At 43.6% G+C, this 20,999-nt stretch overlaps 1 protein-coding gene across 3 annotated transcripts in view; it reads right to left on the minus strand.

Annotated features, from left to right (window-relative positions):
• The window catches only part of ST7 (suppression of tumorigenicity 7), a 151,663-nt gene extending 133,730 nt beyond the window's left edge, over nt 1-17,933 (minus strand). For 2 of the 3 annotated variants that reach the window (XM_013303293.3, XM_055808580.1), the window contains exon 1: nt 17,552-17,933. In XM_013303293.3, coding sequence (XP_013158747.2) covers nt 17,552-17,702 — 151 coding nt within the window. In that variant the 5' untranslated portion in view covers nt 17,703-17,933. The remainder of the gene's footprint in view (nt 1-17,551) is intronic. The other variant, XM_055808582.1, reaches the window with a different exon arrangement.
• Between the last annotated feature and the right edge of the window lie 3,066 nt (nt 17,934-20,999).

Below are 20,999 nucleotides of genomic sequence, written 5' to 3' on the forward strand. Positions count from 1 at the left end.
CTGCGATGGCTCCTCAAGGGTTTCACAGAGGACGCAAATATGGAAAGGAAAGCTGTTATGTTCTCGCTCTCCCTACAAGCTAGATGTTAAAAACTTTTCACCTAAATTTGGTTTTAAAATTGTAAAAAATTTTTACGCATAGATTTTGAACTCTTTCCATATCGTCTTCCATGTTCCTCCATGTGTCACAAATTTGGGAAGGGGCTGTGCTGACCTGGCTGAAATGAGAAAAAAGTAAATTCAAATACAGCTGGAGGAAGAGCATGTGAGAAAGTTAGCACTCATTTAAGATCTGCAGAGTAAAGGAGAACTTGACACTCAAATGATACTGGTTAACGTTTGACAAATAAATCAATAAATCAGGCATTATTTGCCTTTTCCTTTACATATGAATTGTTTTTAATGAAAAATATGCAGTAAGCCCCACTCATATTTCACATTCACTTATATGTTCTCAGCTTTAGATATTACAATACAATTGGACAAATTTAGCCATTAAAAGTATTTCCATAGGAAACTACTTTACATGTAAACTTCTTTTAATTCTTCTGACCTTGCCATTGTTCAGCATTAGAAGATGTGGTAAGATAAGGAAGGGTCAAGGGCTTGTCTGCCCTTGTCAGCTATTATTTCAAAGTCACTGCCCTTGAAATTATTTTATACCACGTTAAATGCAAAAGAGAAAAAGCCTGAAATATATATCATGCAAAGAGATGTAGGAGATGACGCATCGCAACAGAAAGCCTATCCCTATGCCCTTGACATTCAATATGAGTTGCTGGTAGCTGTACAAATTTGTTTTCTTGTATTCTCTCTTTGAAATCTCTCTACGAATTGTAGTTAAGCTGCTGCCTCGATGGACATTAGCAAATATTTACAGCTGAGGTTGCTCTTACTAAAATACTTCACAGACAAAAATTTTAGGTATTTAAATTGCTTCTAGTATGCCTCATTACAGGTCTCCTTAGCTGAAGTCGTGGTTCACTTACAACAAGCCACATGCACAAAAAAAAAATTAATAACCAGGAAGCAGGTGGGGACCTGGCATTAACAAAACACTGAGACCTGCTCAGCCCTTGGCAACCTATCCTAAACTATACCTGCAGGGTTATTTTTCAGTTTTTACCGTTTACATTTATCTCCAGTCTGTCTGGGTAAATCACATAAAGATGGGAGCTAGCATTTAATACACAGCTGTACAAAGACTGGTCACCTGAGCCCCAATGTAGTAGAAACTCCCCAAATAAGCTCATGGATAAAATCCCAATGAAGCAGATGTGCGCTATTCCAGGGGCCCCTGATGCTGAAGAGTCTGTTTTAACTGTCTGAGCAGCTGCAAACACCTCCATTTTTGAAGGACACTATTATGTATACACAAAACATCAATGGCACTCCAGAGAAAGAACATAAAGCAGATAGAGAACAAACTGAATGAACAGAACTAGAGCTTGATTGATTTGATATATAAAAGAACAATGATTTATAAAAGAACAAGCTGCTATACAATTCTTTTAGCAAGGCAGACCTAAGAATCAAAGTAAAGCAACAACTTCTTTCCTGACAACTCCCTAATAAAAAATGTCAAATACTAAAAATGAGTGACACACATATTCTTATTTTATAAAGATGATATTGAATCAAATGGGGCATGTTTTAAGACTTGTATCAGTGTCCGCAGTTAACAGGTGCCTGAATGGATCAGCTGTATTTGGGGTGGGGGCGGGGGGAGCCACCACCTTTAATTTGTACATACACAAAACCAATACTGAGAAATATGTCTGAATGTATACAGAAATGGTCACACAGATGACACACAAGATCCACCTAATAACTACTGGGGAGGAGAAGAACCGCCAGGAAATTAAGCTAATTTTGCTGTTTGTACAGAATAAGCCAGCCAGAGACGGGCATGCATCAGGCTGTGCTTGTAACGGGCTCTGCAAGAAAGCGCCCTGAGCCATGTCCAGGAAAGGGCTGTACGTGCAGAGGTGTTCTGCACCAGCCTTCAAAGCCTTCAAAGCCTTCTGCTGTGGGTGAGCCCGGTGGGATGGCGGGATGGCGCACCTCCCGCTGCCCGACCCGCTGCGGCCGCACAGCGCAGGCGGCCTGCGGGGCCTGCGGGGCCTGCGGGGCCTGCGGGCAGCTCCTCCGCCATGGCAGGCTGCACCCACACCGCAGGATAAACGAGCGCGAGTTTTCCAAACCTTGAAAAATTAAGTCTGTAAAAATGCTTTGCGGCCTTAACAAAGGCAGTAGGTTGAGCAAAGACTGGCAGGCCGGTACCAGTTACCCCCTCAGCACTCTGAACTGTCCTCACGGTCTCAGCTCCACAGGCACCAGCACACAGACGCAGCACCCATCACCACAACTGTTTCAAACTCACAGCCTAGCTTATTTTGTGGTAATCACTTCAGGAAGATAAATATAAGAACTTTAGTCAGTAATTAGTCTTGATTTAGTCCTCCATTTTCCATTTTTTTTCCTACACAAATAAATTTTTGGTGGCCTTACAGCAGCCACCATTGTTCCTTCAATTTACTGCAGCCCAGGACCTGGGTCTCATGAACCTCCCCTTCCATCTGACCTTGCAAAAACAATCTAGAGGATGACGTCGCAAGCAGACTTCCAAAAGTCAAAGGTGGGACTTTGTCTTACAGCTACATCAGCTGTAGGACAGCCCTACAACTATATTTCTTACCTACCACATGACTGTGTTCAGCTTAATACTTCTCCTCTGTGGGTAACCTGATGCAATATAATGACAGTTAAGGGTCTCCCCTTGCCTACGAAGGCACTCCATCACATTCACAAGTTTACTGCGGGGGCGGCTGCCTGTGCGCGCACACGCCTGCCATTGGAAACAGACGACAACCCTCCGTTAGGTGTCTGACACACAATCAGACCTATGTTTTTTTCATATTACCGAAGCCGCCTCTCCTTGTCCCTGGATCGCCTCCTGTCTCTTTAACAGGATGCCCTCTAGTGCGTGACCTGCACATGGTCTTCTCCACTTTTGCCCACATTACTGCATATCAAATGCAAAATCTGTTCCAGACAGCCTAGGCAAGGCACGGTGCAGGGCCCAGCTCAAGCACTAAGGAAAGGAACTAACAAAGACAAGGGGAAAAAAAAATACCTACAAACCAACAGCATAGAACAAAAGTCTAACCTTACTGTTTCCATCTGAACAACAACCACTGGGAAATGCAAGTACATTATTATGGCTTCTAGTTAGTTTTCTGCATGATAAACATCTGCTGAGTTGAAACCGTAACTTCATCCCCTTCACAAACAAATTCAGTGAATCCTTTCTACTGAACTTAAACTGCAGTGTGCCAAACAAGCAGTAATGTTAACGGTCTCTGTAAATCAAGATGCAGTTTATTTTGTTCACTATAAATTAAGAACAAAACTCAAATTTCAGATCATTTCCATCTACTGCCATGCAGTGCTGGCAATCCCTCGACCAGAGGGCCCCACATTTTAAGAACAATGTTGAGGACCCAGATCAGCCGATGTTCATCTTGCTGAACTGCAGCATTCACAGAGAGCAAACACCATAACCAAATTTGTTTGAAATGGTGTGTATTTTTGGTTTATTATTATTTTATGGTGTTCTTACACCTCTCATTAATATTAACTTTTATTCCAAACTGACGGCGTAACTTCCTGCAAAAACAACAGCTACAATGTGCAGTACAGAATTACACTAGCATAAAAGGATTCTGTGCCACTATATACATGTGCACGTAATATACTGTAGATCAGATATTTTCTTTCAGTTAGCAAAGCACTTTCTGGTGTATTACTATGCTTATTATAAAGAGTATATAAGTAAGTGCATGTTAATAAGTAAACTAATGGCTGACTAAAGCATCTAGGTGATGAAATACCATGGGTGCTTCTGAAGACACTGCCCTGTACATTTAATACCAGTCTGCATGTTTAAAACACATACCCCAAATAAACTAATGCTTTCAACGAGAGAAGATACTTTTAATACCAATTTATTTTCACCTTAAAGACCAAAGGCAGATACAAATCTAAGGAAGGAGGGGGAAGGAAGAGGATGAAGCCCTTAGTTAAAAGGCAGGCTCAGATACAGCTGGTGAGGGCACACGTATATGGCACTGCTTCCATACACAAATAGAAAACACATCCAGAGAACTGCAGAGCCCATCCCGCACAAGACACATCACTACCTGCTCTGTTGAGACAACGGGTTCCCCCTGATCCTTACACAAGGAGAAAGTTTCTGAAAGGCTAAGCCCTGGACCCCCTCTGCCGCAGCCCACGGTGCCTGTGGGGGGATGTCAGCCCCCCCGAGCACTGCCAGCCCCTTTGCTCCCAAAACAAAGGCACTGGTGAGAAAAGGCTTCGTAAAATTTCATTGCTTTCAGCATTCTTCTCCCTTAAATGATTCTCTGTCACATTAGATTAGAGAAGGAAAAGAAATGCAAAATTAAACAAGAGATTTCAGTTGGCAGGCCTCTTGTTATTCATTTACTGTTTACTATTGATTTTTGTCCCTGTGCAGAAGGATCACGTACGTGCACGCTGAAAGAGGACGACTGTGATTTACAGAGGGCTGTGTATGTAAGGGAGCACAATGGCTGGAGAGGCTCTCTAGATTATCTCTGTGCCGGTTTCGGGATTGTTGGTTTTGTTTTTTTAAACTAAGAAAGTCTCCCATGTTCACCCTGTAGCTCTAAGGGTCCACTGCAAAGATACAAAGAGGTTGTAACCTGGAGTGGAGGATCTAAGATGCTGGGTGATCCCCAGGGTGGCAGCTGCCCTCCCAATGAACCAAGCTGCATCAGCATTTACAGCCACCGAGCTGCCTTACAATAACCGACCAGCAGCTGCTCTCACTTGCACCAACAAACAAAATGGCCCCAAGCAGCTCCGCAGCAAAGCTGAGAGTCCAGCGGGATACAAACCCACGCACTTCTGCCATCTATAAGAGGAACTCCACCGTATCTAGGGAAGAACAGATCTGTAGTGAAGATATTACAGGGTATTTATTTCAAGCCTGTATTACTAGCTCACCCAAGGGATGTAGCAAGTGATGCTGAGTAGCCCTGCACATCGCTGACTCTGCACCCCAACTACAGAGCACCTGTAGGGCTGTGTATTTATAGACCTAGACGCTCAAACACAAGGGGACAGTACTATATAATTATTCAGAAACCTAAATAAAACGAACTACCTAATAAAGATGTTGTTCCAGAACCAGTCAGTGCCAGCTTGAATGTGGCCCATAGAAAAATTGGGATTTTTTGGTCTACTTGAGTTTTAGAAGACAGCAGAATATTACTTGAAACAAAACGCAATTTTCAGCTGAGTGATTTACTGATTACTGTTTTCGGCTTATATTGTGTAAAATTCATCATGTCAGAAAGCTTACAATACTTCGTAAAACTGAAAATTCATCTTGCAACTTCAAGAGCTTAAAAAAACGTGTGTGAAGAGAATTGACTAGACCTCTGTAAATACAAAAGCACCTGAGAAACTTCGCAGTTTAGGTTTAGATAAGTCAGCTTTTTTAACACACAATACTCACTAAATATCTTTATTTAAACGCTGCCTAACCTGCACTGCTATCCATTCTCAGTTCCCTGATACCTGTGATGTTCCAAACACAGGAAGGCAGCGAACGTCCAGACTTTTTTCACATTGCTGGGGGGTGTTTGGGAAATTGCCCTCTTCTACCAGGACCTAATGTCCAAGAACTCCCCTGGCAACACAGTTGTTTCATTAAGAGTCAGCAGGTACTTTGCTGACTGCTTCAAGGAGGCCAGAACCGCAACACAGACATTCTCAAAATAACTGTGGAAAGTTAAATTCCATTTCTACCTCACAGACATCAATCTGTTAGCTCAGGCTTTAAAATAAAGCAATCATCAGGCATGTACAAGTAACACCCACAAGACCCGGGATGTTCAAAGATTCCCCTCTGCTTTGGTGAGGGCAAAAGGCACAGAAATAAAACTGTATCTGCTAAAAGTCAGACTGAGTTACACCTTAAGAGTTATATAAAAAAACCCTTAAGATGTATCAAAACTCAGAAAACCAGTAAAATTACTTCAACAACATAAATAATGAGACAGCAAAGTGACAAATAGGATACAATAGCCCTCAAAACGAACTGAATACTTATTTCACTTTTGAATGGGAACAAAACTACTGAATGTGGAGGAAAAAAATAATAAAAAGTGCAAGAAAAGAGATATTGTGACAGGAGAAAGAGAGACATAATTCAAAGAGCTTAACATGTCAAGACATGGCTGAGTGCAAGATGAAGGGGATATACACAAACTGCCTTACCGAAAGAAGTGGCATTTGAAAAAATTAAGCCCAGCACCAAGGCAGTTCTAATAAACTGATGAAACTCCCCAAACTATGCCAGAATATCTCATATTTTTATATTTAATATGCAGACCCAAGCTACTGCCCTACTGACAAAGCAGAATTACGTGAAACTTCAACATTTTAAAGATAACGATAAATTAAGCAACAGAGGTAAATGAAAAATTGGATAAAATGCAAAACAAATAAATCATGCTAGACCAACCAGATGTGTCTCTTTATTAAAAATAGCCAGTTTTTCAGCCAAGAAAAATGAGCAGCTCTAAACTGTCTGGATTTCAGCAAAGTGTTTGACAGTGCCATAGGAAGTTAGTTAAAACAGGAGACATGGTTAAGAGAGAAAGGAACTGGCAGAAATGGAGAAACCTGCAACTTACCTGGCAGCACTGGGCTATGAGGAGAACCCCTGGCTGTCAAATGAACCTTGTTGAATATTTTCATTACCAAAACCAGAAGGGTACAGAAGGTGGCTGGTATGAGCTGCCAGAGAAGCTGGACCAAAGTTAATGGTGCAGAGGGCAAGGGACCAGCAAGGGCTTCTGCTCACAGCTGACCAGCTGGTGTGACAGGTCCGCACCTACTACGTGACCACATACTGTTGCGCTCCACCAAGGAGATACCAACACCAACCCAGGCAGTTTTAACCGTATGACTACATATCTTTCCAGTGCAAGGCAAGAAAGATTGATTAACTATATAAAGCAGTTAACAAAGCCTTACCTTAGCATACGATGTACAACACCGGTTACACAATTACAAAACGGGCAGAAAACTGAAGTAGACTATTACTAGTATGACCGAGGACATCCAGCCATTTCAGGAGAGCAGGCTGGAACAGCCTAACAGACTCAACCTCATAAGGGGAGGACAAACAGGGAAGACCCCACGTGAGTACACTGGGAACCGGTCCCCATGGCAGTGGTGCGGTTCCTGAAGGTAAAAGAGTGAGCTGCCATGAGCATGAACATGTGCAAGCCAGCCACAAGCACAACTGGGCTGGAGTAAGAGCAAGGTTTCTATCCATCAAGAGTCATCAAGTTCTGGAAAAATCTTTCGGTGTGGTGCTTTATGGGAAGATAACATAAAGATGACCGAGGACTGGAGTCAGGGACCCAGAGAGCCCTGTCCATCTCTCCAGCCCCACACAGCACAGCTCCTACCTACCCCTCACACGAGGCAGGGGAGCTACACTACGACATCGAGGGTGAAAACCCTGGCTCCCGTATAGCCACTGACAAAATGCCCTCAACTGTAACACAGGCCAAATGCTCACTCACCAGGTCCAGGGAAATCTTGCAGTCTGGGCATCTTCAGAAGTCCTGGAGCTAATGAGAGCTCCTCATGGCTTGTGTTTCCCCCAGACTACATGGCTTTTGGGGCTGCTCCTAACACAGCTGTGATCAGCACTATAACTGATAACCAGAGTCCTGGACAACAATTTCTGGAAGGAAATCCAAGTTAGGAATATGTAGAGCAATATTTATTGCTGGGGTTTTTTCTTGTGTTTGTATCACTCATCCTTTGTTCTGACCCAAAGAGCTGAACAGACAGACACTGGGACCAGAAGGCACTTCTATGCCACCCAACACAGCAGCCTACTCTGAGCAGGCAGGTAAATCCATGAAGTTTAAGCAGTATCGAGGAGACACTTCTGGCTCCTGAAAGCTGTAGGTCTGCATCAGTGCAGCCCTGCAAAAGGCCTCCTCAGCTCCTTCTCTCAGCAGGGAGGGCTCATCAGCTCAGCTGCAGCATCACGCTGCTGCACAAAATCAGCTTCTGCTCGAGAAGTGGCTTGAGTAGCGCTCTGTCCCCTTGTCCCCTGCACAGGGTACGACAGGCCAGCTGCACACCTTCTCCTACTGCGGTCTGGTTTAACCTCCTCTCCGAAAACTGAGGAAACTACTAGCCTGGGACTCTTAAGATGAGATTTGTATAAAACATACCAGCTGGCTAGGCTGCTATCAAGTTCACTTCGGCATTAAAAATAGCAAGAGAAATTTCACATGGAAGATTAAGTGCATTAGCGGATCATATAACCTTGCTCGAGACAAAGCCACGCTGTAAACAATTTTCAGTCCTCAGCATGAAAGATACAGGCAGTGCCAAGAAAACATTTAGTTATGTGAAGATCAGTATCTATGACACTCCCAGGTCACAAGCATATTTTCTTGAGAAATAAATGGCAGCCTTACAACACAAAATGACAATGCTAACATTTCTTGCGCTTTAAATCTGATATCTGAGTGTCTTGCCACTAAGCACAAGACCTAACATATCAACCCAACAGGCTTGACATTTAATAAGCCAAGTTTATTTCTAGAAAGTGAGCTGGAAATTAAATCTCATGGTTGAAGTTGGCACACGGTGCAGAAGAGGAATCTTACGATGGCTGCATTTCATTTTTGCCCTATAGCTTTCATCCTTCTAATTGGTATATTTAAGTGCACTTAATCACTTAAGCATTGAATCTACCACAGTGATAAATCTCCAGTTTAGACCCCACAATAATATATCTTTGTCTTCTCTCAGCAGCTGGCGAGATTTGATTTGGACTTAGAATTTAGGTCCTTTTCTCAGGCTTAACAGTAACAACTTGTTTGTTCTGCCTGCTGAAAGCACGATATTAACTCTTGTCTTTAAATGTATTATCATTGCTTAAGCTTAGTGTTCTCGGTGTTAAAATTGGTTGCCCTTCTGCAGTGCCCAACTAAGAAACACACAGACAAAAAAAGATCTAATTAGCCTGTGCTGGGAGTTTACAAAGCAACTTTCACTCATTAGTATTTACACAGCATCACTGGTCCACATGACACTTCACAGGCACGAGGACGAGATGGAGTTTATAACACAATCTTTCAATAGATGCCTCCAGCGCCACAAAGAGCTAATTGAAAAACAGGTGGAAGGGCCTTCAGACACCCCCTTTAACAGCCAACAGAGGAGTAACATCCCAGCAAGCAGCTCATGGTTTGGCCACAGGACCAAGCCAGGTTTTAGCTTAAATTCTTTGACAAATGCCCTAAATGCGTTCCTGAAGTAGCTCCGGTAAAAACCAGTAACAACTAGATGTGACCATCAAATTACAAGAGGGGAAACTGCCTTTGGACCAAATTGGCTGGGGACTCTATCCCCAGTTTTGTTACCGGTTTCCCACACACTACCCTGGTAAACAACTTAGGCCCCAGTTGTTAAGAATTCATGCATATTACTTACGTTTGCAGCAAGCCCCTGGACCCATGCTTGCAGAACAAACCATGCCATTAAAGACTTGCAGGATCAGGGTCTCACTTCCCTGTGCCTCAGTTCTCCCTGTACAGTTCAACGTAACTCTCGGTTGTACTCAAAATACCAACAAATACCTGGAGCAGGGCCTTATTTTGTTAAATACAAAATACCTTCTTCAACAGCTAGCCTTGTTACTAAAAAGCTGAATCCTGACTTGTTGCGGCTGCTGCACAAAAGACTGCATCTTCATCTTTTTCTGACGGTGCTGTTCATTTCTGTAGATTGTAGTCCAGAAGAAACTGCTCAGTCATCCAAAGTTAAGTCACCACTTCAGCGGGTTTGTTTGCTTTACCACTTGCCAACAAGCCAAATTAACTCTCCCTGAAGCGCAGAGCTTGCCAGCTGGCCAAGCTACACGCACAGCCTTGGCCTCGGTGGGGACAGTGGCCCGACACGTGCACAGAAGACCTGGCACATCCAGGGACTACCGGAGCCTCTGCGCTTGCAGAATGTACCTGCACACCCTCAGAAATTGCTTCCAGCTGGCTGCTGGTTTGGTTGGGGTTTTTTGTTAAAATCTCAGCATGATAGTGTTTTTGCTAGTCAGCTCTCCTGTTTATCATGGGCCGTTAGATTTCAGTCCCAGTTCCCCCACTACTGAGCTCAGCAGTCCTCATCACACTGACAGTCTTAATACCACGATAGCCAAAGCTGCAAAGCCAGAGCATCACTTGCCATATAGCAGCTGGGTCCAAACACGTAAATCTCCAAATCTTTTAAAACATACTTTGTACGTGAATTCCTCTGGATTCAGCTTGCAGCCACCCATTTTTGTGAGATTTGTCTCCCCTGTACTAAAGACTACTTTAGAACCTGCTGGTTTGTTCCCACCGTATACTTTACAGTGCGTGCAACCACCTCTCAATTCTTTGTTTCTATTAAAGTGAGGGCACTGCACGCAGCATCTCTCACAGCCAGGCTGCTGCTTCAGACCACTGATAATTTTGCCTCAATTCTGCCAAGTGTAATGCATGCATTTTAATTCCAAATATTTGGGAGTATGTTTGTCAACTAGATTAAGGCTCTTACTCCTCCTTAGCTACCATCAGGGTGCTTCTGTAGCTCCTCTGTGATCAGTCAAACAGTTTGAGCTTCCTTACGCTGGCAATGTGTTTTTGCTAGACTCTGCGTAGCTCCTCTCAGAAATGCTGCAGTTTTCAGAATCCATTTTAAAACACCAGCATATCGTTGCCCCCAAAATCCCTGTTTTATCCAACATCATCATCCTAATTCCTGTTAGGTGCTGCTCTCAAGGTAGACATCACGTCCTTCTGCCTTTCACTTAACGGAGAGCAGCTTTGGCACAGAAATATGTATTTCTCCCTCTTTTCAGTCTTGTAGGCACTGACACCACTTAGCACTACTTGTGTCTTTCACAAACGCATATTTATGATCTGGAGTTCTGCATTGGCTTTGTTTACACAATAAACACCTTGTAAATTAAACAAATTTAGAAAAAAATCTATTTTAATTTTTTCCTTTAATTTAGAATTGTAGTATCCTCGTGGCCTCCCAGACAATTAGGACCCATGACCTCTGTGAACAATGGGGCTTATGTTCTTTTGGGCTAAATTTATCCGGGCACTCAGCGGATGCTTTGGGAAAATCCCACTACACACATGCAGTTTTAGGAGCACTTCTGAAGATTTTCATCAGCACATGGAGGACGTTAGGCTTCAGTTAGAAGCTGGCAGTACAACTCCATGGTTGCGTATCAGCCAGTGTTACAGTAAGCTCACTCAAGATTTTATCAAATATTATTTTGAAGGCTCTGGCTTACACACTTCCCCTGAAATATTGGCTGCAGATCTTCTAGAGCTTTTGTAGTATGAAAGTCAGTTTCTTAAAGAAGTATTTTCTGAAAACTTTGCATTTGCTACAAATGCTACAGTTTCCTTCATTTGATGCTGACTGAAAAATTAAGCTCAATCAAAAAATCAAAATTCGTGGAGAAATGCCAAAATTCATAGAAAACAAGTATCATTGTACACTGCATCCATCAGAAATTGATCTAACAAGTTTTGTTAGGGCCTTCCCCCCCTCTCCCCAAGAATCCCAAGTTTCATCTATATAAAGATTTTTGTCAAAAATAACACACTACTTTCATGTACATCACATTCTTTTCCATAAAAATTAAAGGGAGAGTTTCCGTGCTGAAAATGCACATGCTTAAAATGGTTAAAATCCGTTTTAAAACAGCCTCTAGAATGTTAGTCTATATCCAGGTAACAACTAATTTTTTGCAAAACTCAAAAAGGCAGATCTCTAACATCCAAACCCTGTCTGGAGGCTCAGCAGCCACTACGAGTGCTTCATGGTGCTGTAACTGATGCAACTGAAGACAGAGGTTAACAGTAAACAAAACGCTGTTTACTTTAATTCCATTAGAACTGCAGAAAACTTAGGAAAGGCTTCATTTACATTCTGAGAAATGGCAAAAATTAAGTCATATGGGGTCAGTGGGCAAACTATGTACCTGTAACTGATTCTGTGAAATCCATATGGAGAATTAATGTTGACCTTACCTGAAGTGGTCATGTATTTAAAATTTTACTTTCAAGTTCTTACCAAAAAAAAAAGAAAAAAGAAAAATCTACACTGTACTTGCAGGGAGTTAAGAGGTTTTCCGTTTCCTTTTGGTAGTGTCAGAGTTTTGCCCCAGGTTTTCCATGAACACACCACCACACTCACTTCTGTAGTTTACAAAGCAGACACTTACAGGGAAACCCATCACAATGATGGGAGATGACCCTGAAAGAAGGCCAAGCACTACCAGCAAGTCCGCAAACGTAAATGTAATTGTCCTTCAGTATTTCTCAAACAAACGAAGCTGTTCACTCATTTTTAATCCATTTTGTGTCTTCAGAGAGGTTCTTGGGTGAAGAGCAAGCATTAGAACAGGCTGCCCAGGGACGCAGTGGAATCACCATCCCTGGAAGTGTTTAAAAAATGGGTAGATGTGATGCTCAGGGACATGGTTTAGTGGTGGACTTGGCAGTGGTGGGTTAACAGTCGGACTTGATGATCTTAAAGGTCTTTTCCAACCTACATGACTAAGATTCTAAGGGAAAGTGTTGTTATCATAATCCTACAGGGAACAGAGAGGACTTCTGCTGTGTCCTCCTGCCCGTGTGTGCCACACCCTGACTGAGTAACGTGGTGTTGGCCAGCACTGCAAGCGTTGATGCACATCAGCCTCTTCCTTCCCCTCTCCAGACGGCTGGCACCGTGCACGGCATTTCAGGCTGTGGGCTTTAAGAAAAGCCTATTCCATGGTCACAAATCCCCCATTATTTAAAATCCTAGGTAATAACTCGAGGAGCAACGTCACAATAATAATAATGAAATCATAATGAAGAAAGACACCGTGCTCCTCAGAACACAACTTTGTCACAACCACCAGCTCCTCACCAAGGTGACGTGGGCTTCCTCCTCCAGCTCTGGTTCTCTCGGCCCCAGCAGGACCTTGCTTGTTTTCATGCTGTAGGTTTCTAGCCCTCCCTTTCTCTCGATGTTCAACTGGAAACAGTACGCGGTGCGGTGCAGCTGAAGTGGGATGTCCCGCAGAAAGCTTTTTACAGACACCAACAGAGCTAGACTCAACCCTGAGCTCATACCCATACCTTTATTATTCACACCTTTAGGAAACCATTTTTTTCTGGTTTCTCCTACCCTCAGCAACCCAAAGGCTTCCCTGCTGCCTGCCTCATCACAACTCAGTTGCACTTACTGCTCTGGTTATTAAATCTTTCTCTTGCACTTTGAAAGGATAAATAAAATAATCAGAAACTGTTTAACTTCTGGGACTCTCTCCTTCTTAAGATATGACTAGAAAACCAAACATGTAAGAAAAACAAGCAGGGTAGCACATTTTTGGAAGAGGTGTGCCTTAGTTCAGATTAATGTGGCGTTCAGAAATTGTGCAAGTGCCAACATGGGAGGAAATACAGCATGTTATATAAAATAATCATGTTTATTCTAATTATTTTGGAGTAAGATTATAACACCTGCTTCCTCAACTACTTATTCTGTATTAAATAAAATAAAATCTGGCATATTAAGTCTCATCTCTTGGTATGGTACAGTTATAATCATCCAAAGATTGCTACTGATAAAGGATTGTAAGGTTAGATTTGCACATCGAGCTTGAGCGAAATGAAAAAACACCAAAACCCTGAAACACCACAATCAGTTTTAACATTAATATTTTTATGTGACAGGCTAGATTTCCCTTTGATTATATCACAGTAATGTACTCCACTGAGGATACTGAAATTACATTTGCCCCAACAGCGAGGACTTTCAAGCCTGGAAGCCCAATGAAACACACATGATGTCTGACTTCCACTACCAGAGCTACCCAACGCTCAGGGTGTGCACACCTGTACAACATTAAAAAGGGGGGGGGGGGGGGGGGGGGAAGACCCCACACTTCATCTTAATAAAACTTCCCACTACAAGTGACCACTGGACTACCTGATGAAACTCTCCGTAACTACCCTGACCACCGCCGCTGCACAGCCCGCTGCCCAAGTCCTGGCTGAAATCCCATTTCGGGCCACACGAACACCAGTGACTTGCGTTTTGCCAGCTGATTTGAAGACTTGCAGACATGGGAAACCCAAAGGTTCCTTTAGCAGCCAGTCCATGGTTTGTTAAACGTTAATGCCTGATTATGACTAAACAGAGTTTGCCCTCTTGCTTCCAGTTGTCAATTCTTACTATTTTTTTAATGGTTAAAAGGCTATTTATTTCTCCCCCATGGTAACACCTCCTCACTGCACCCAAGCCACCTCCCAAGCAAAATCTCTTCTTCTGATGCTTCCCTCCAGCCGTTAAATAATTTTTCCACTACCTTCTCCAACTTGTCAACTTCCTTTTAAAACTACTGACATCAGGCATGGGAAAACAAAAATTATACAGCAGCATGAAGTGCTAGTCCTTCTGGCAGGTACTCTCCCTTACATGCCACACTAGTCCTTCATATCACAGCAGCCCACTGTGGACTCAGGTTAAGGTGTTTGATCTAAATATCTAAAACCTTCCTAAATCACTATTTCACAAGGTGCAAATCGTACCTGCAGAACTGCATTTCTCTTACCAGCTGTCTAAGCCTGCGTCTGTGAAAACCAGTTTGTTTGACCTCAACTCACCAAGAGATCCAACTTGTTCTAGGAAAATGCCTGGTCATTGTTTCTAATCACCTTATTATTTCTTTACGTCACACAGAAGTTTTATTAGAGAGATTTATACTTTTATTTTCACATCGCTGAGATGCATTTGATTAGTATCCCATCTGGGGCCAGCTGCTGTGGTAGCTCATGACCAACCTTAAACCAATGACAGCATCCTATTGTGATCGATTTGGAGAAAAAAAATAATCCACAATAAGTCAGATCATCTTTAATCCATTCACAAAAGCTTTGACAAACAAACCAAAACAACCTCATGTTATTGCCAGTGCTGATTTTTTAATAAACCCCATTTAGGAACAGATGATGCATAAAGGCCATATTGTGCCTATTGTTCTCCCCTGGTAGCTCATTTTCATCACGCACTTTGGGACTTACTGGTAATTCTGGTAATTTCTTCAGTCTTTTTAACCCCCTCAATGCTTAGAACACACAGCTGTGAAAATCTCTCCCATTTACAGACTTCATACTGTCCTTTTACTTCCATTTTGGGACATTTCAATGAAAACCAAGATGACTCAGCTGAAGACGGCTGGAGTAGTATTTCAAATGAGAACTACATCGAGAATTAGTTCATTGAAACTCAGGAAAAAATCAGAAGGGTTTGATTAGGTATCAGATGGGTGCCTGTGATTTTTTTCCAATAGCGAAAATGATAATATAAAGCATTCTGACATTTTTGCTTCACAACCATGGCCTGCAATGTTTACCAGGAACATAAACATTATATAAATTGTTAAGAACTCAAGCAACAAGAATTACATACTGTTCTAATCAGCATATGGCAATGTCAAAAGAAACAAGATACTTGTTCAAAGACATATTGAGAAAATTTGACCAAAACTGTACTTAAAAGTCATTTTAATTGCATTTACGCTTAAAGTGAAAATTGCAGTATGCTGAACCTTTTTTTTTTAATTCTTCTTTGATGCTAGACTTGCCAAAGACTTATCAAATGAGAACAGGCCAGAAAGACAGGTGAAGAGCACTCAGATAATGTTCAGCTTCCCAGCAGCAGGCATGCCACATGTGTTACATCTCATCTGCCTCCCAAACAAATAACCTTCTCCAAGGTGGGGGTAAAAATTAAATGATCATAGAAATCAGGAAGGAAAAATAAGCAATTCCAAAATAAAGTCACAGCAGCCCAATTCAGACTGGCTAACACTACGTACGTTACTGCTGATTCAGTACAGTAGCAGCATACTTCCTTAGTGAGTCTTAACAGTCAATGCAAAGACTATTGCAACAGTGACAACCTTCCAGCAGACTTGTATGCTTACTATTTATTATAACTCAGAAGAATAAGCTGATAGCTAGTTTTCATCAGAAACATAGTAAAAGTTTTAATCCTGTTAAAAAAACACTCGAGTGTAACTTAAATTGTACAGGCAAAGATATTAATTCCACTCCATATACTCCTCAAATCCAAACATATTCCCCGTAACAACCAAGGTCCTTTCTCACCCTTCAAAAAACCAAAGAATTTTCCACAAATATAATTTTCCTTTGGAACCCCTGAAAGCCACATAAACTGCAAACCTGCTCCTAAGAAAGCTCCCAGAAAGAATGAAGCGCCCTGCAACTGAAGACGGGTCTTTATTTACATACTCGGTCTACATCAAAGATAACCCTGTTATGGAAATGCATCGAGACCAGGCGCATACGAGATGTAAATTAACTTTGGCTGTTGCTGACTTAGGCTTGTGAATTGAAGAAGCCGCACGTTTTTGCTCAAGCCTCTGAAATTCCCAGTCAGACGCACAAAGCATGACATTGTGGGGGGAAGCAGCAGTTTTGCTATTTATCATTTACGCGTTCAGTACTTGGAAATCAAACACTTTTTTTATTATTATTATTATTTTTTCTCAGCGAGCTTGCCAGTCAAAAGTCAAGACGTTGACTCCCTTAGCAAAAGCCCTGCGTGAAACACAGCTCCCGAAAACAGCAAGCCTCGGCCAGGGCATGGGCCACAGTGTGCCCCATACCGCTTTGGTCATCCCTTCACCTGTACTCGGTGTGAGGGAGACAGAGAAGCTTCTCCAGTGCCTCCCAGCCCTCCCAGCCCGGCAGGCAGAGCGCGGTGCGCTGGCACAGGGACCAAGCAGAGGGTTTTGCAGCATCCCTCGGGTAAGTGGCTCCAGCAGGGAGGGCAAGCAGGAGGGAGCGGTGGCCCACCGGCGGGTCACCTCGCTGCACGCCACAGGGACCCTCTGGGTGCCGCCGGGGCACCCACTGCCCGCTCCTGCCGCAGCACAACTCCTTCAAGGCTCCCAGGCCGGGAGGGAACCCCCGGCTGAGCTCTCCGGGCACTCGCAGGCCCTCCCTGGGCTCGCCGGACCGAGTAACAGTGCATCGCGAGTTACCGTTGCCCACGCCAGCCCCTCACAAATCCCCCCCGCACCAGCACGCAAGGGGCTGCGGGGAAGGCGCAAACGCCCAGAGCACCTCGGCTGCCCCCCGGCACCCCCTGCACCCCCCGGCGGGCGCGTTTCGGGGAAGGGGGGACACCCCTCCCCTACCCCCGGCCTTAACGGGACGGGACAGCCGAGCGCCTCCGCGCCCCACCGCGGGTTTTACGCCGATCGCGGAGAAGGCGGAGGCGGCGGGGTACGGGGTAGCCGAGAGAGCAGCAGAGGTGCAGCCCCCCCGGGGACAGGGGAAGGGGGCGGGAGGAGAGCACGGGGGGGAGGATCGCACCCTACCTGTGGTTAAATTGTCATTGATCTTCAGGGGCACCCTTAAGATGTACACCAGGAAGAGCATGATGAAGAACCACAGCGTCCAGAGGTAAGTCCAGGACCAGACGATACAAGACTTCAGCTGTTCCAAAAAGCCCGTCCCAGCTTCAGCCATGTTTTTGGAGGAGGGGAAAAAGAAGAAAAAAAAAAAAAAAAAAAAAAGAGAGAGAGAGAGGAGAAGGGAAAAAAAAAAAAAAAGCGCACACAAAACCAACCCAAACCCTGCTCTCTGCTGCCACAACCTCCCAGCGTGTATTTGCGGGCTGATTCACGCCTCCCCGCGCCGGCTCTGCCCACCCCGCCGCACGCCCCGCCCGCCGCGGGGAGCGGCCGTGCCGCCGCTGGCCCCCCCGGCGCTACCGGCCCCCCCGGCGCTACCGGCCCCCCCGGCGCTACCGGCCCCCCCCGGCGCTACCGGCCCCCCCGGCGCTACCGGCCCCCCCGGCGCCCCCCTCCGCGGTCCGGCCCGCTGGGACGCGCCGCTGCGCGCTCGCCGCCGCTCCGGCGGGGCGGGTGGGGTGGCAGGCACAGCCGCGCTCCATTGTAACTCGCCGCCGCCCCGCTCCTGCCGCCGAGGGGCGGGCAAGGGAGAGCGGAGCCCAGAAACTTCCCCCGGCGGCCCCCAAATCTCGGGGGCGGGGGGGTGCGGGGGCCGGGCGGGCCGTGCCGCGGCTGCAGCTCCGGACCTGCCCCCAGCACCGCTCCCGGCGCGGGCAGCAGCTGCATGATGAAATGCGGGGAAACAGCGAGAGGCTGCGGGCAAACGGGGCGAAGGAAAAAAAAAAAAAGAAAAGCAAGCCAAAAGGCCGTGCAACTTCTCCCACGTCTTTACGATTTTGAACAAGAATTTCAGGCGGTGTTTTCAACATGCAACAGGACTTAAAGCCTAAAAAAGGCTCCTGTAGGATGGCTTGGCTTTTTTGTTTTGTTTGGTTTGGGTTGGGTTTTTTTCAGTTTACTTGTCTGCAGGTCTTGCTGGGATAACATAACAGACTCAAAACTGCAGCTTTGCTTGTGTGTGTTGGTGTGGACAGTGCCCATCAGAGTCCTGAACTGGAAAACTCTCCCCCTTTGGAGGATACTATATGGCACAAGAAATACATGTGTCTCATTAAAACAGTGTGGATAAAGCATAATCTTCAGGTCATAAGCTTGTACTTTTGTGAAATATGTTTTTCTTCTTCCATGAGTCTCTTGATGAGGTATTTCTCCATGAAATAAGACCATACATACATACAGAATGGGACAAAAAATCAGGGGCCAGTTAAAATAACTCATCGCTACTTTTTATGTTACACGGGTTACAAATACTTAAGTAGACAGGCACCGTATACTGCAATTTGTTTTGATCTCTCTTCCACAATCTCTATCGAGTGGAATAATACTTCCCAGCATTTTAAGAAATGCATTTCTAAATTCCTAGTGTTTCTGGAATAATACTTCCCAGCATTTTAAGAAATGCATTTCTAAATTCTTAGTGTTTCTTAAGCAGTACCATAAGAACAAAAAATCCCGGCGAATTTTTCCAACTGGTAATAGCCATTCCGTCCTGGGATTTTCTAGTCTGCCAATGAAAAAGTTATCATAGAGAAAAACATTGTAGCTTTACCAGAATGTTTACAATACCTAAAACATTAACCAAAATAAACATGGAGTTGTACAAATGGATGCTTTCTGAAGTTAGCAAAGGCACCAAATTTGTTCCTCCAAACTGTGCTATGGGACTTGAAGCTGGATGGGGAGCACTGGCTGTGTCTTGTGCATTTGATGGTGACAGGATCTTCTGATGAATGGACCATGGTCCACATAGAATATTGGTGCAAGACTGGCAGAAGTTTTTCCTGCTAATAAATCACAAAAGTTTTAAGACTAGATTAACTACAAAAAGGTCATTTATAATTTAGTTCAATACCAAAGAAAAAAAACCCATTTCAAATATTTCAGCTTCCCCTTCCAGTTATAAAGGCAAAAAATACTTGACATAAGTCACATCTGAAAAAAGTCAACATTATTCCATCACGCAGTTATTTACAAATCAAAATATTCATCTTATGTTCTCTTATGTATTATAGTAACCAAAAAACTAAGCCATTTTCTCACTTTTATATTTTTTCCACTGCATATTTTAATATCCAGAATATTATTGCTTATACTTAAAAATTAACTACGATGATGTCCTTTTATGTACAAAAGGTGGAGGTGGTTTAAGGGGCTTTTAAAAAAATATCTTTATAATAAACTTTTCATATTATTAAGCTGTATTTTATTGAAAAACTGTAGTGGAATGTATTGGTTGCTTCAGCTATGCTTTGCTTATGTCCCCTGTATTACTAGAAGATCAAAACACTGTAAACTGTGCCCACTTAATGCATAGTTATTAATTTCATGCCTTTCTTCCTTTAAGCACTACTGTTTCTTCTTCCCCTGGAATTCCAGCAGTTATTAATATTTTCCAGTAATGTTATACATTTCACTCCTGGATCTCCAGTGTTTTTGCAGTGAGCATAAAGTACTTAAAAACCAAGCTGCCAACAAAGTCCACCTCCCTCTTTAGGCTCCCAGTAGCACACTTCGATGGATTCCCTATTGCTTGCTACACACAGAGATGTTAATAATATTAATAACAACATACATTAACAATACAGAGGAAGAAGAAGAAGAGGAAGCAGAAGATAAAGAACAAGTAGAAGAAGCATAGGAAGCAGAAGCAAAAGAAGCATGAGCAGAAGAAGCAGCAACAGAAGAAAAAGAAGAAGCAGCAGAAAAAAAGGCAGAAGCAAAAGCAAAAGAAGCAGCAGCAGCAGAAGAAAATGCAGAGGATGAAGAAGAAGTAGCAGAAGCAGAAGAAACAGAAGCAGAAGCAAAAGAAACACAACAGGCGTGGAAGAATAATCAGACACAGAAGAAGCAGATGCAACACAAGAAGAAGCAGAAGGAGAAGAAGCTGAAGAAGCAGCAGGTGCAGAACAAGAACCAGAAGAAGCAGAAGAAGCAAAAGAAAAAGAAGTACCTAGAAGGAGAAGAAGCAGCAGAAGAAGGGGAAGCAGCAGCAGCAGAAGTAACACAGAAAGAAGAAAAAGAAGCAGAAGGAGAAGAAGAAGGAGGAGGTGAAGAAGGAGAAAAAGGAGAAACAGAAAAATAAGAAGCCGAAGAAGAAAAGTAAACGGAACCAGAAGAAGCAGAAGCAGTAGAAAAAGCAGAAAATTCAGCAGAAGAAGCAACAGAAGAACTTGCAGAATAGGCAGCAGTAGAAGCTGCAGATAAATGAAGAGAGGTGGAAGAAGCAGAAGCAGCAGAAGAACAAGCAAAATAATAAGCAAAAAAATCAGAAGAATAAGAAGCAGCAGAAAAAGCAGCATAAGAAGCAGAAGAACAAGCAGAATAAGGAGAAGAAGCAGAAGTAGAAGCAGAG

This window comes from Falco peregrinus, chromosome 6, assembly GCF_023634155.1.
Source record: "Falco peregrinus isolate bFalPer1 chromosome 6, bFalPer1.pri, whole genome shotgun sequence".
Taxonomy (NCBI): Eukaryota; Metazoa; Chordata; class Aves; order Falconiformes; family Falconidae; genus Falco; species Falco peregrinus.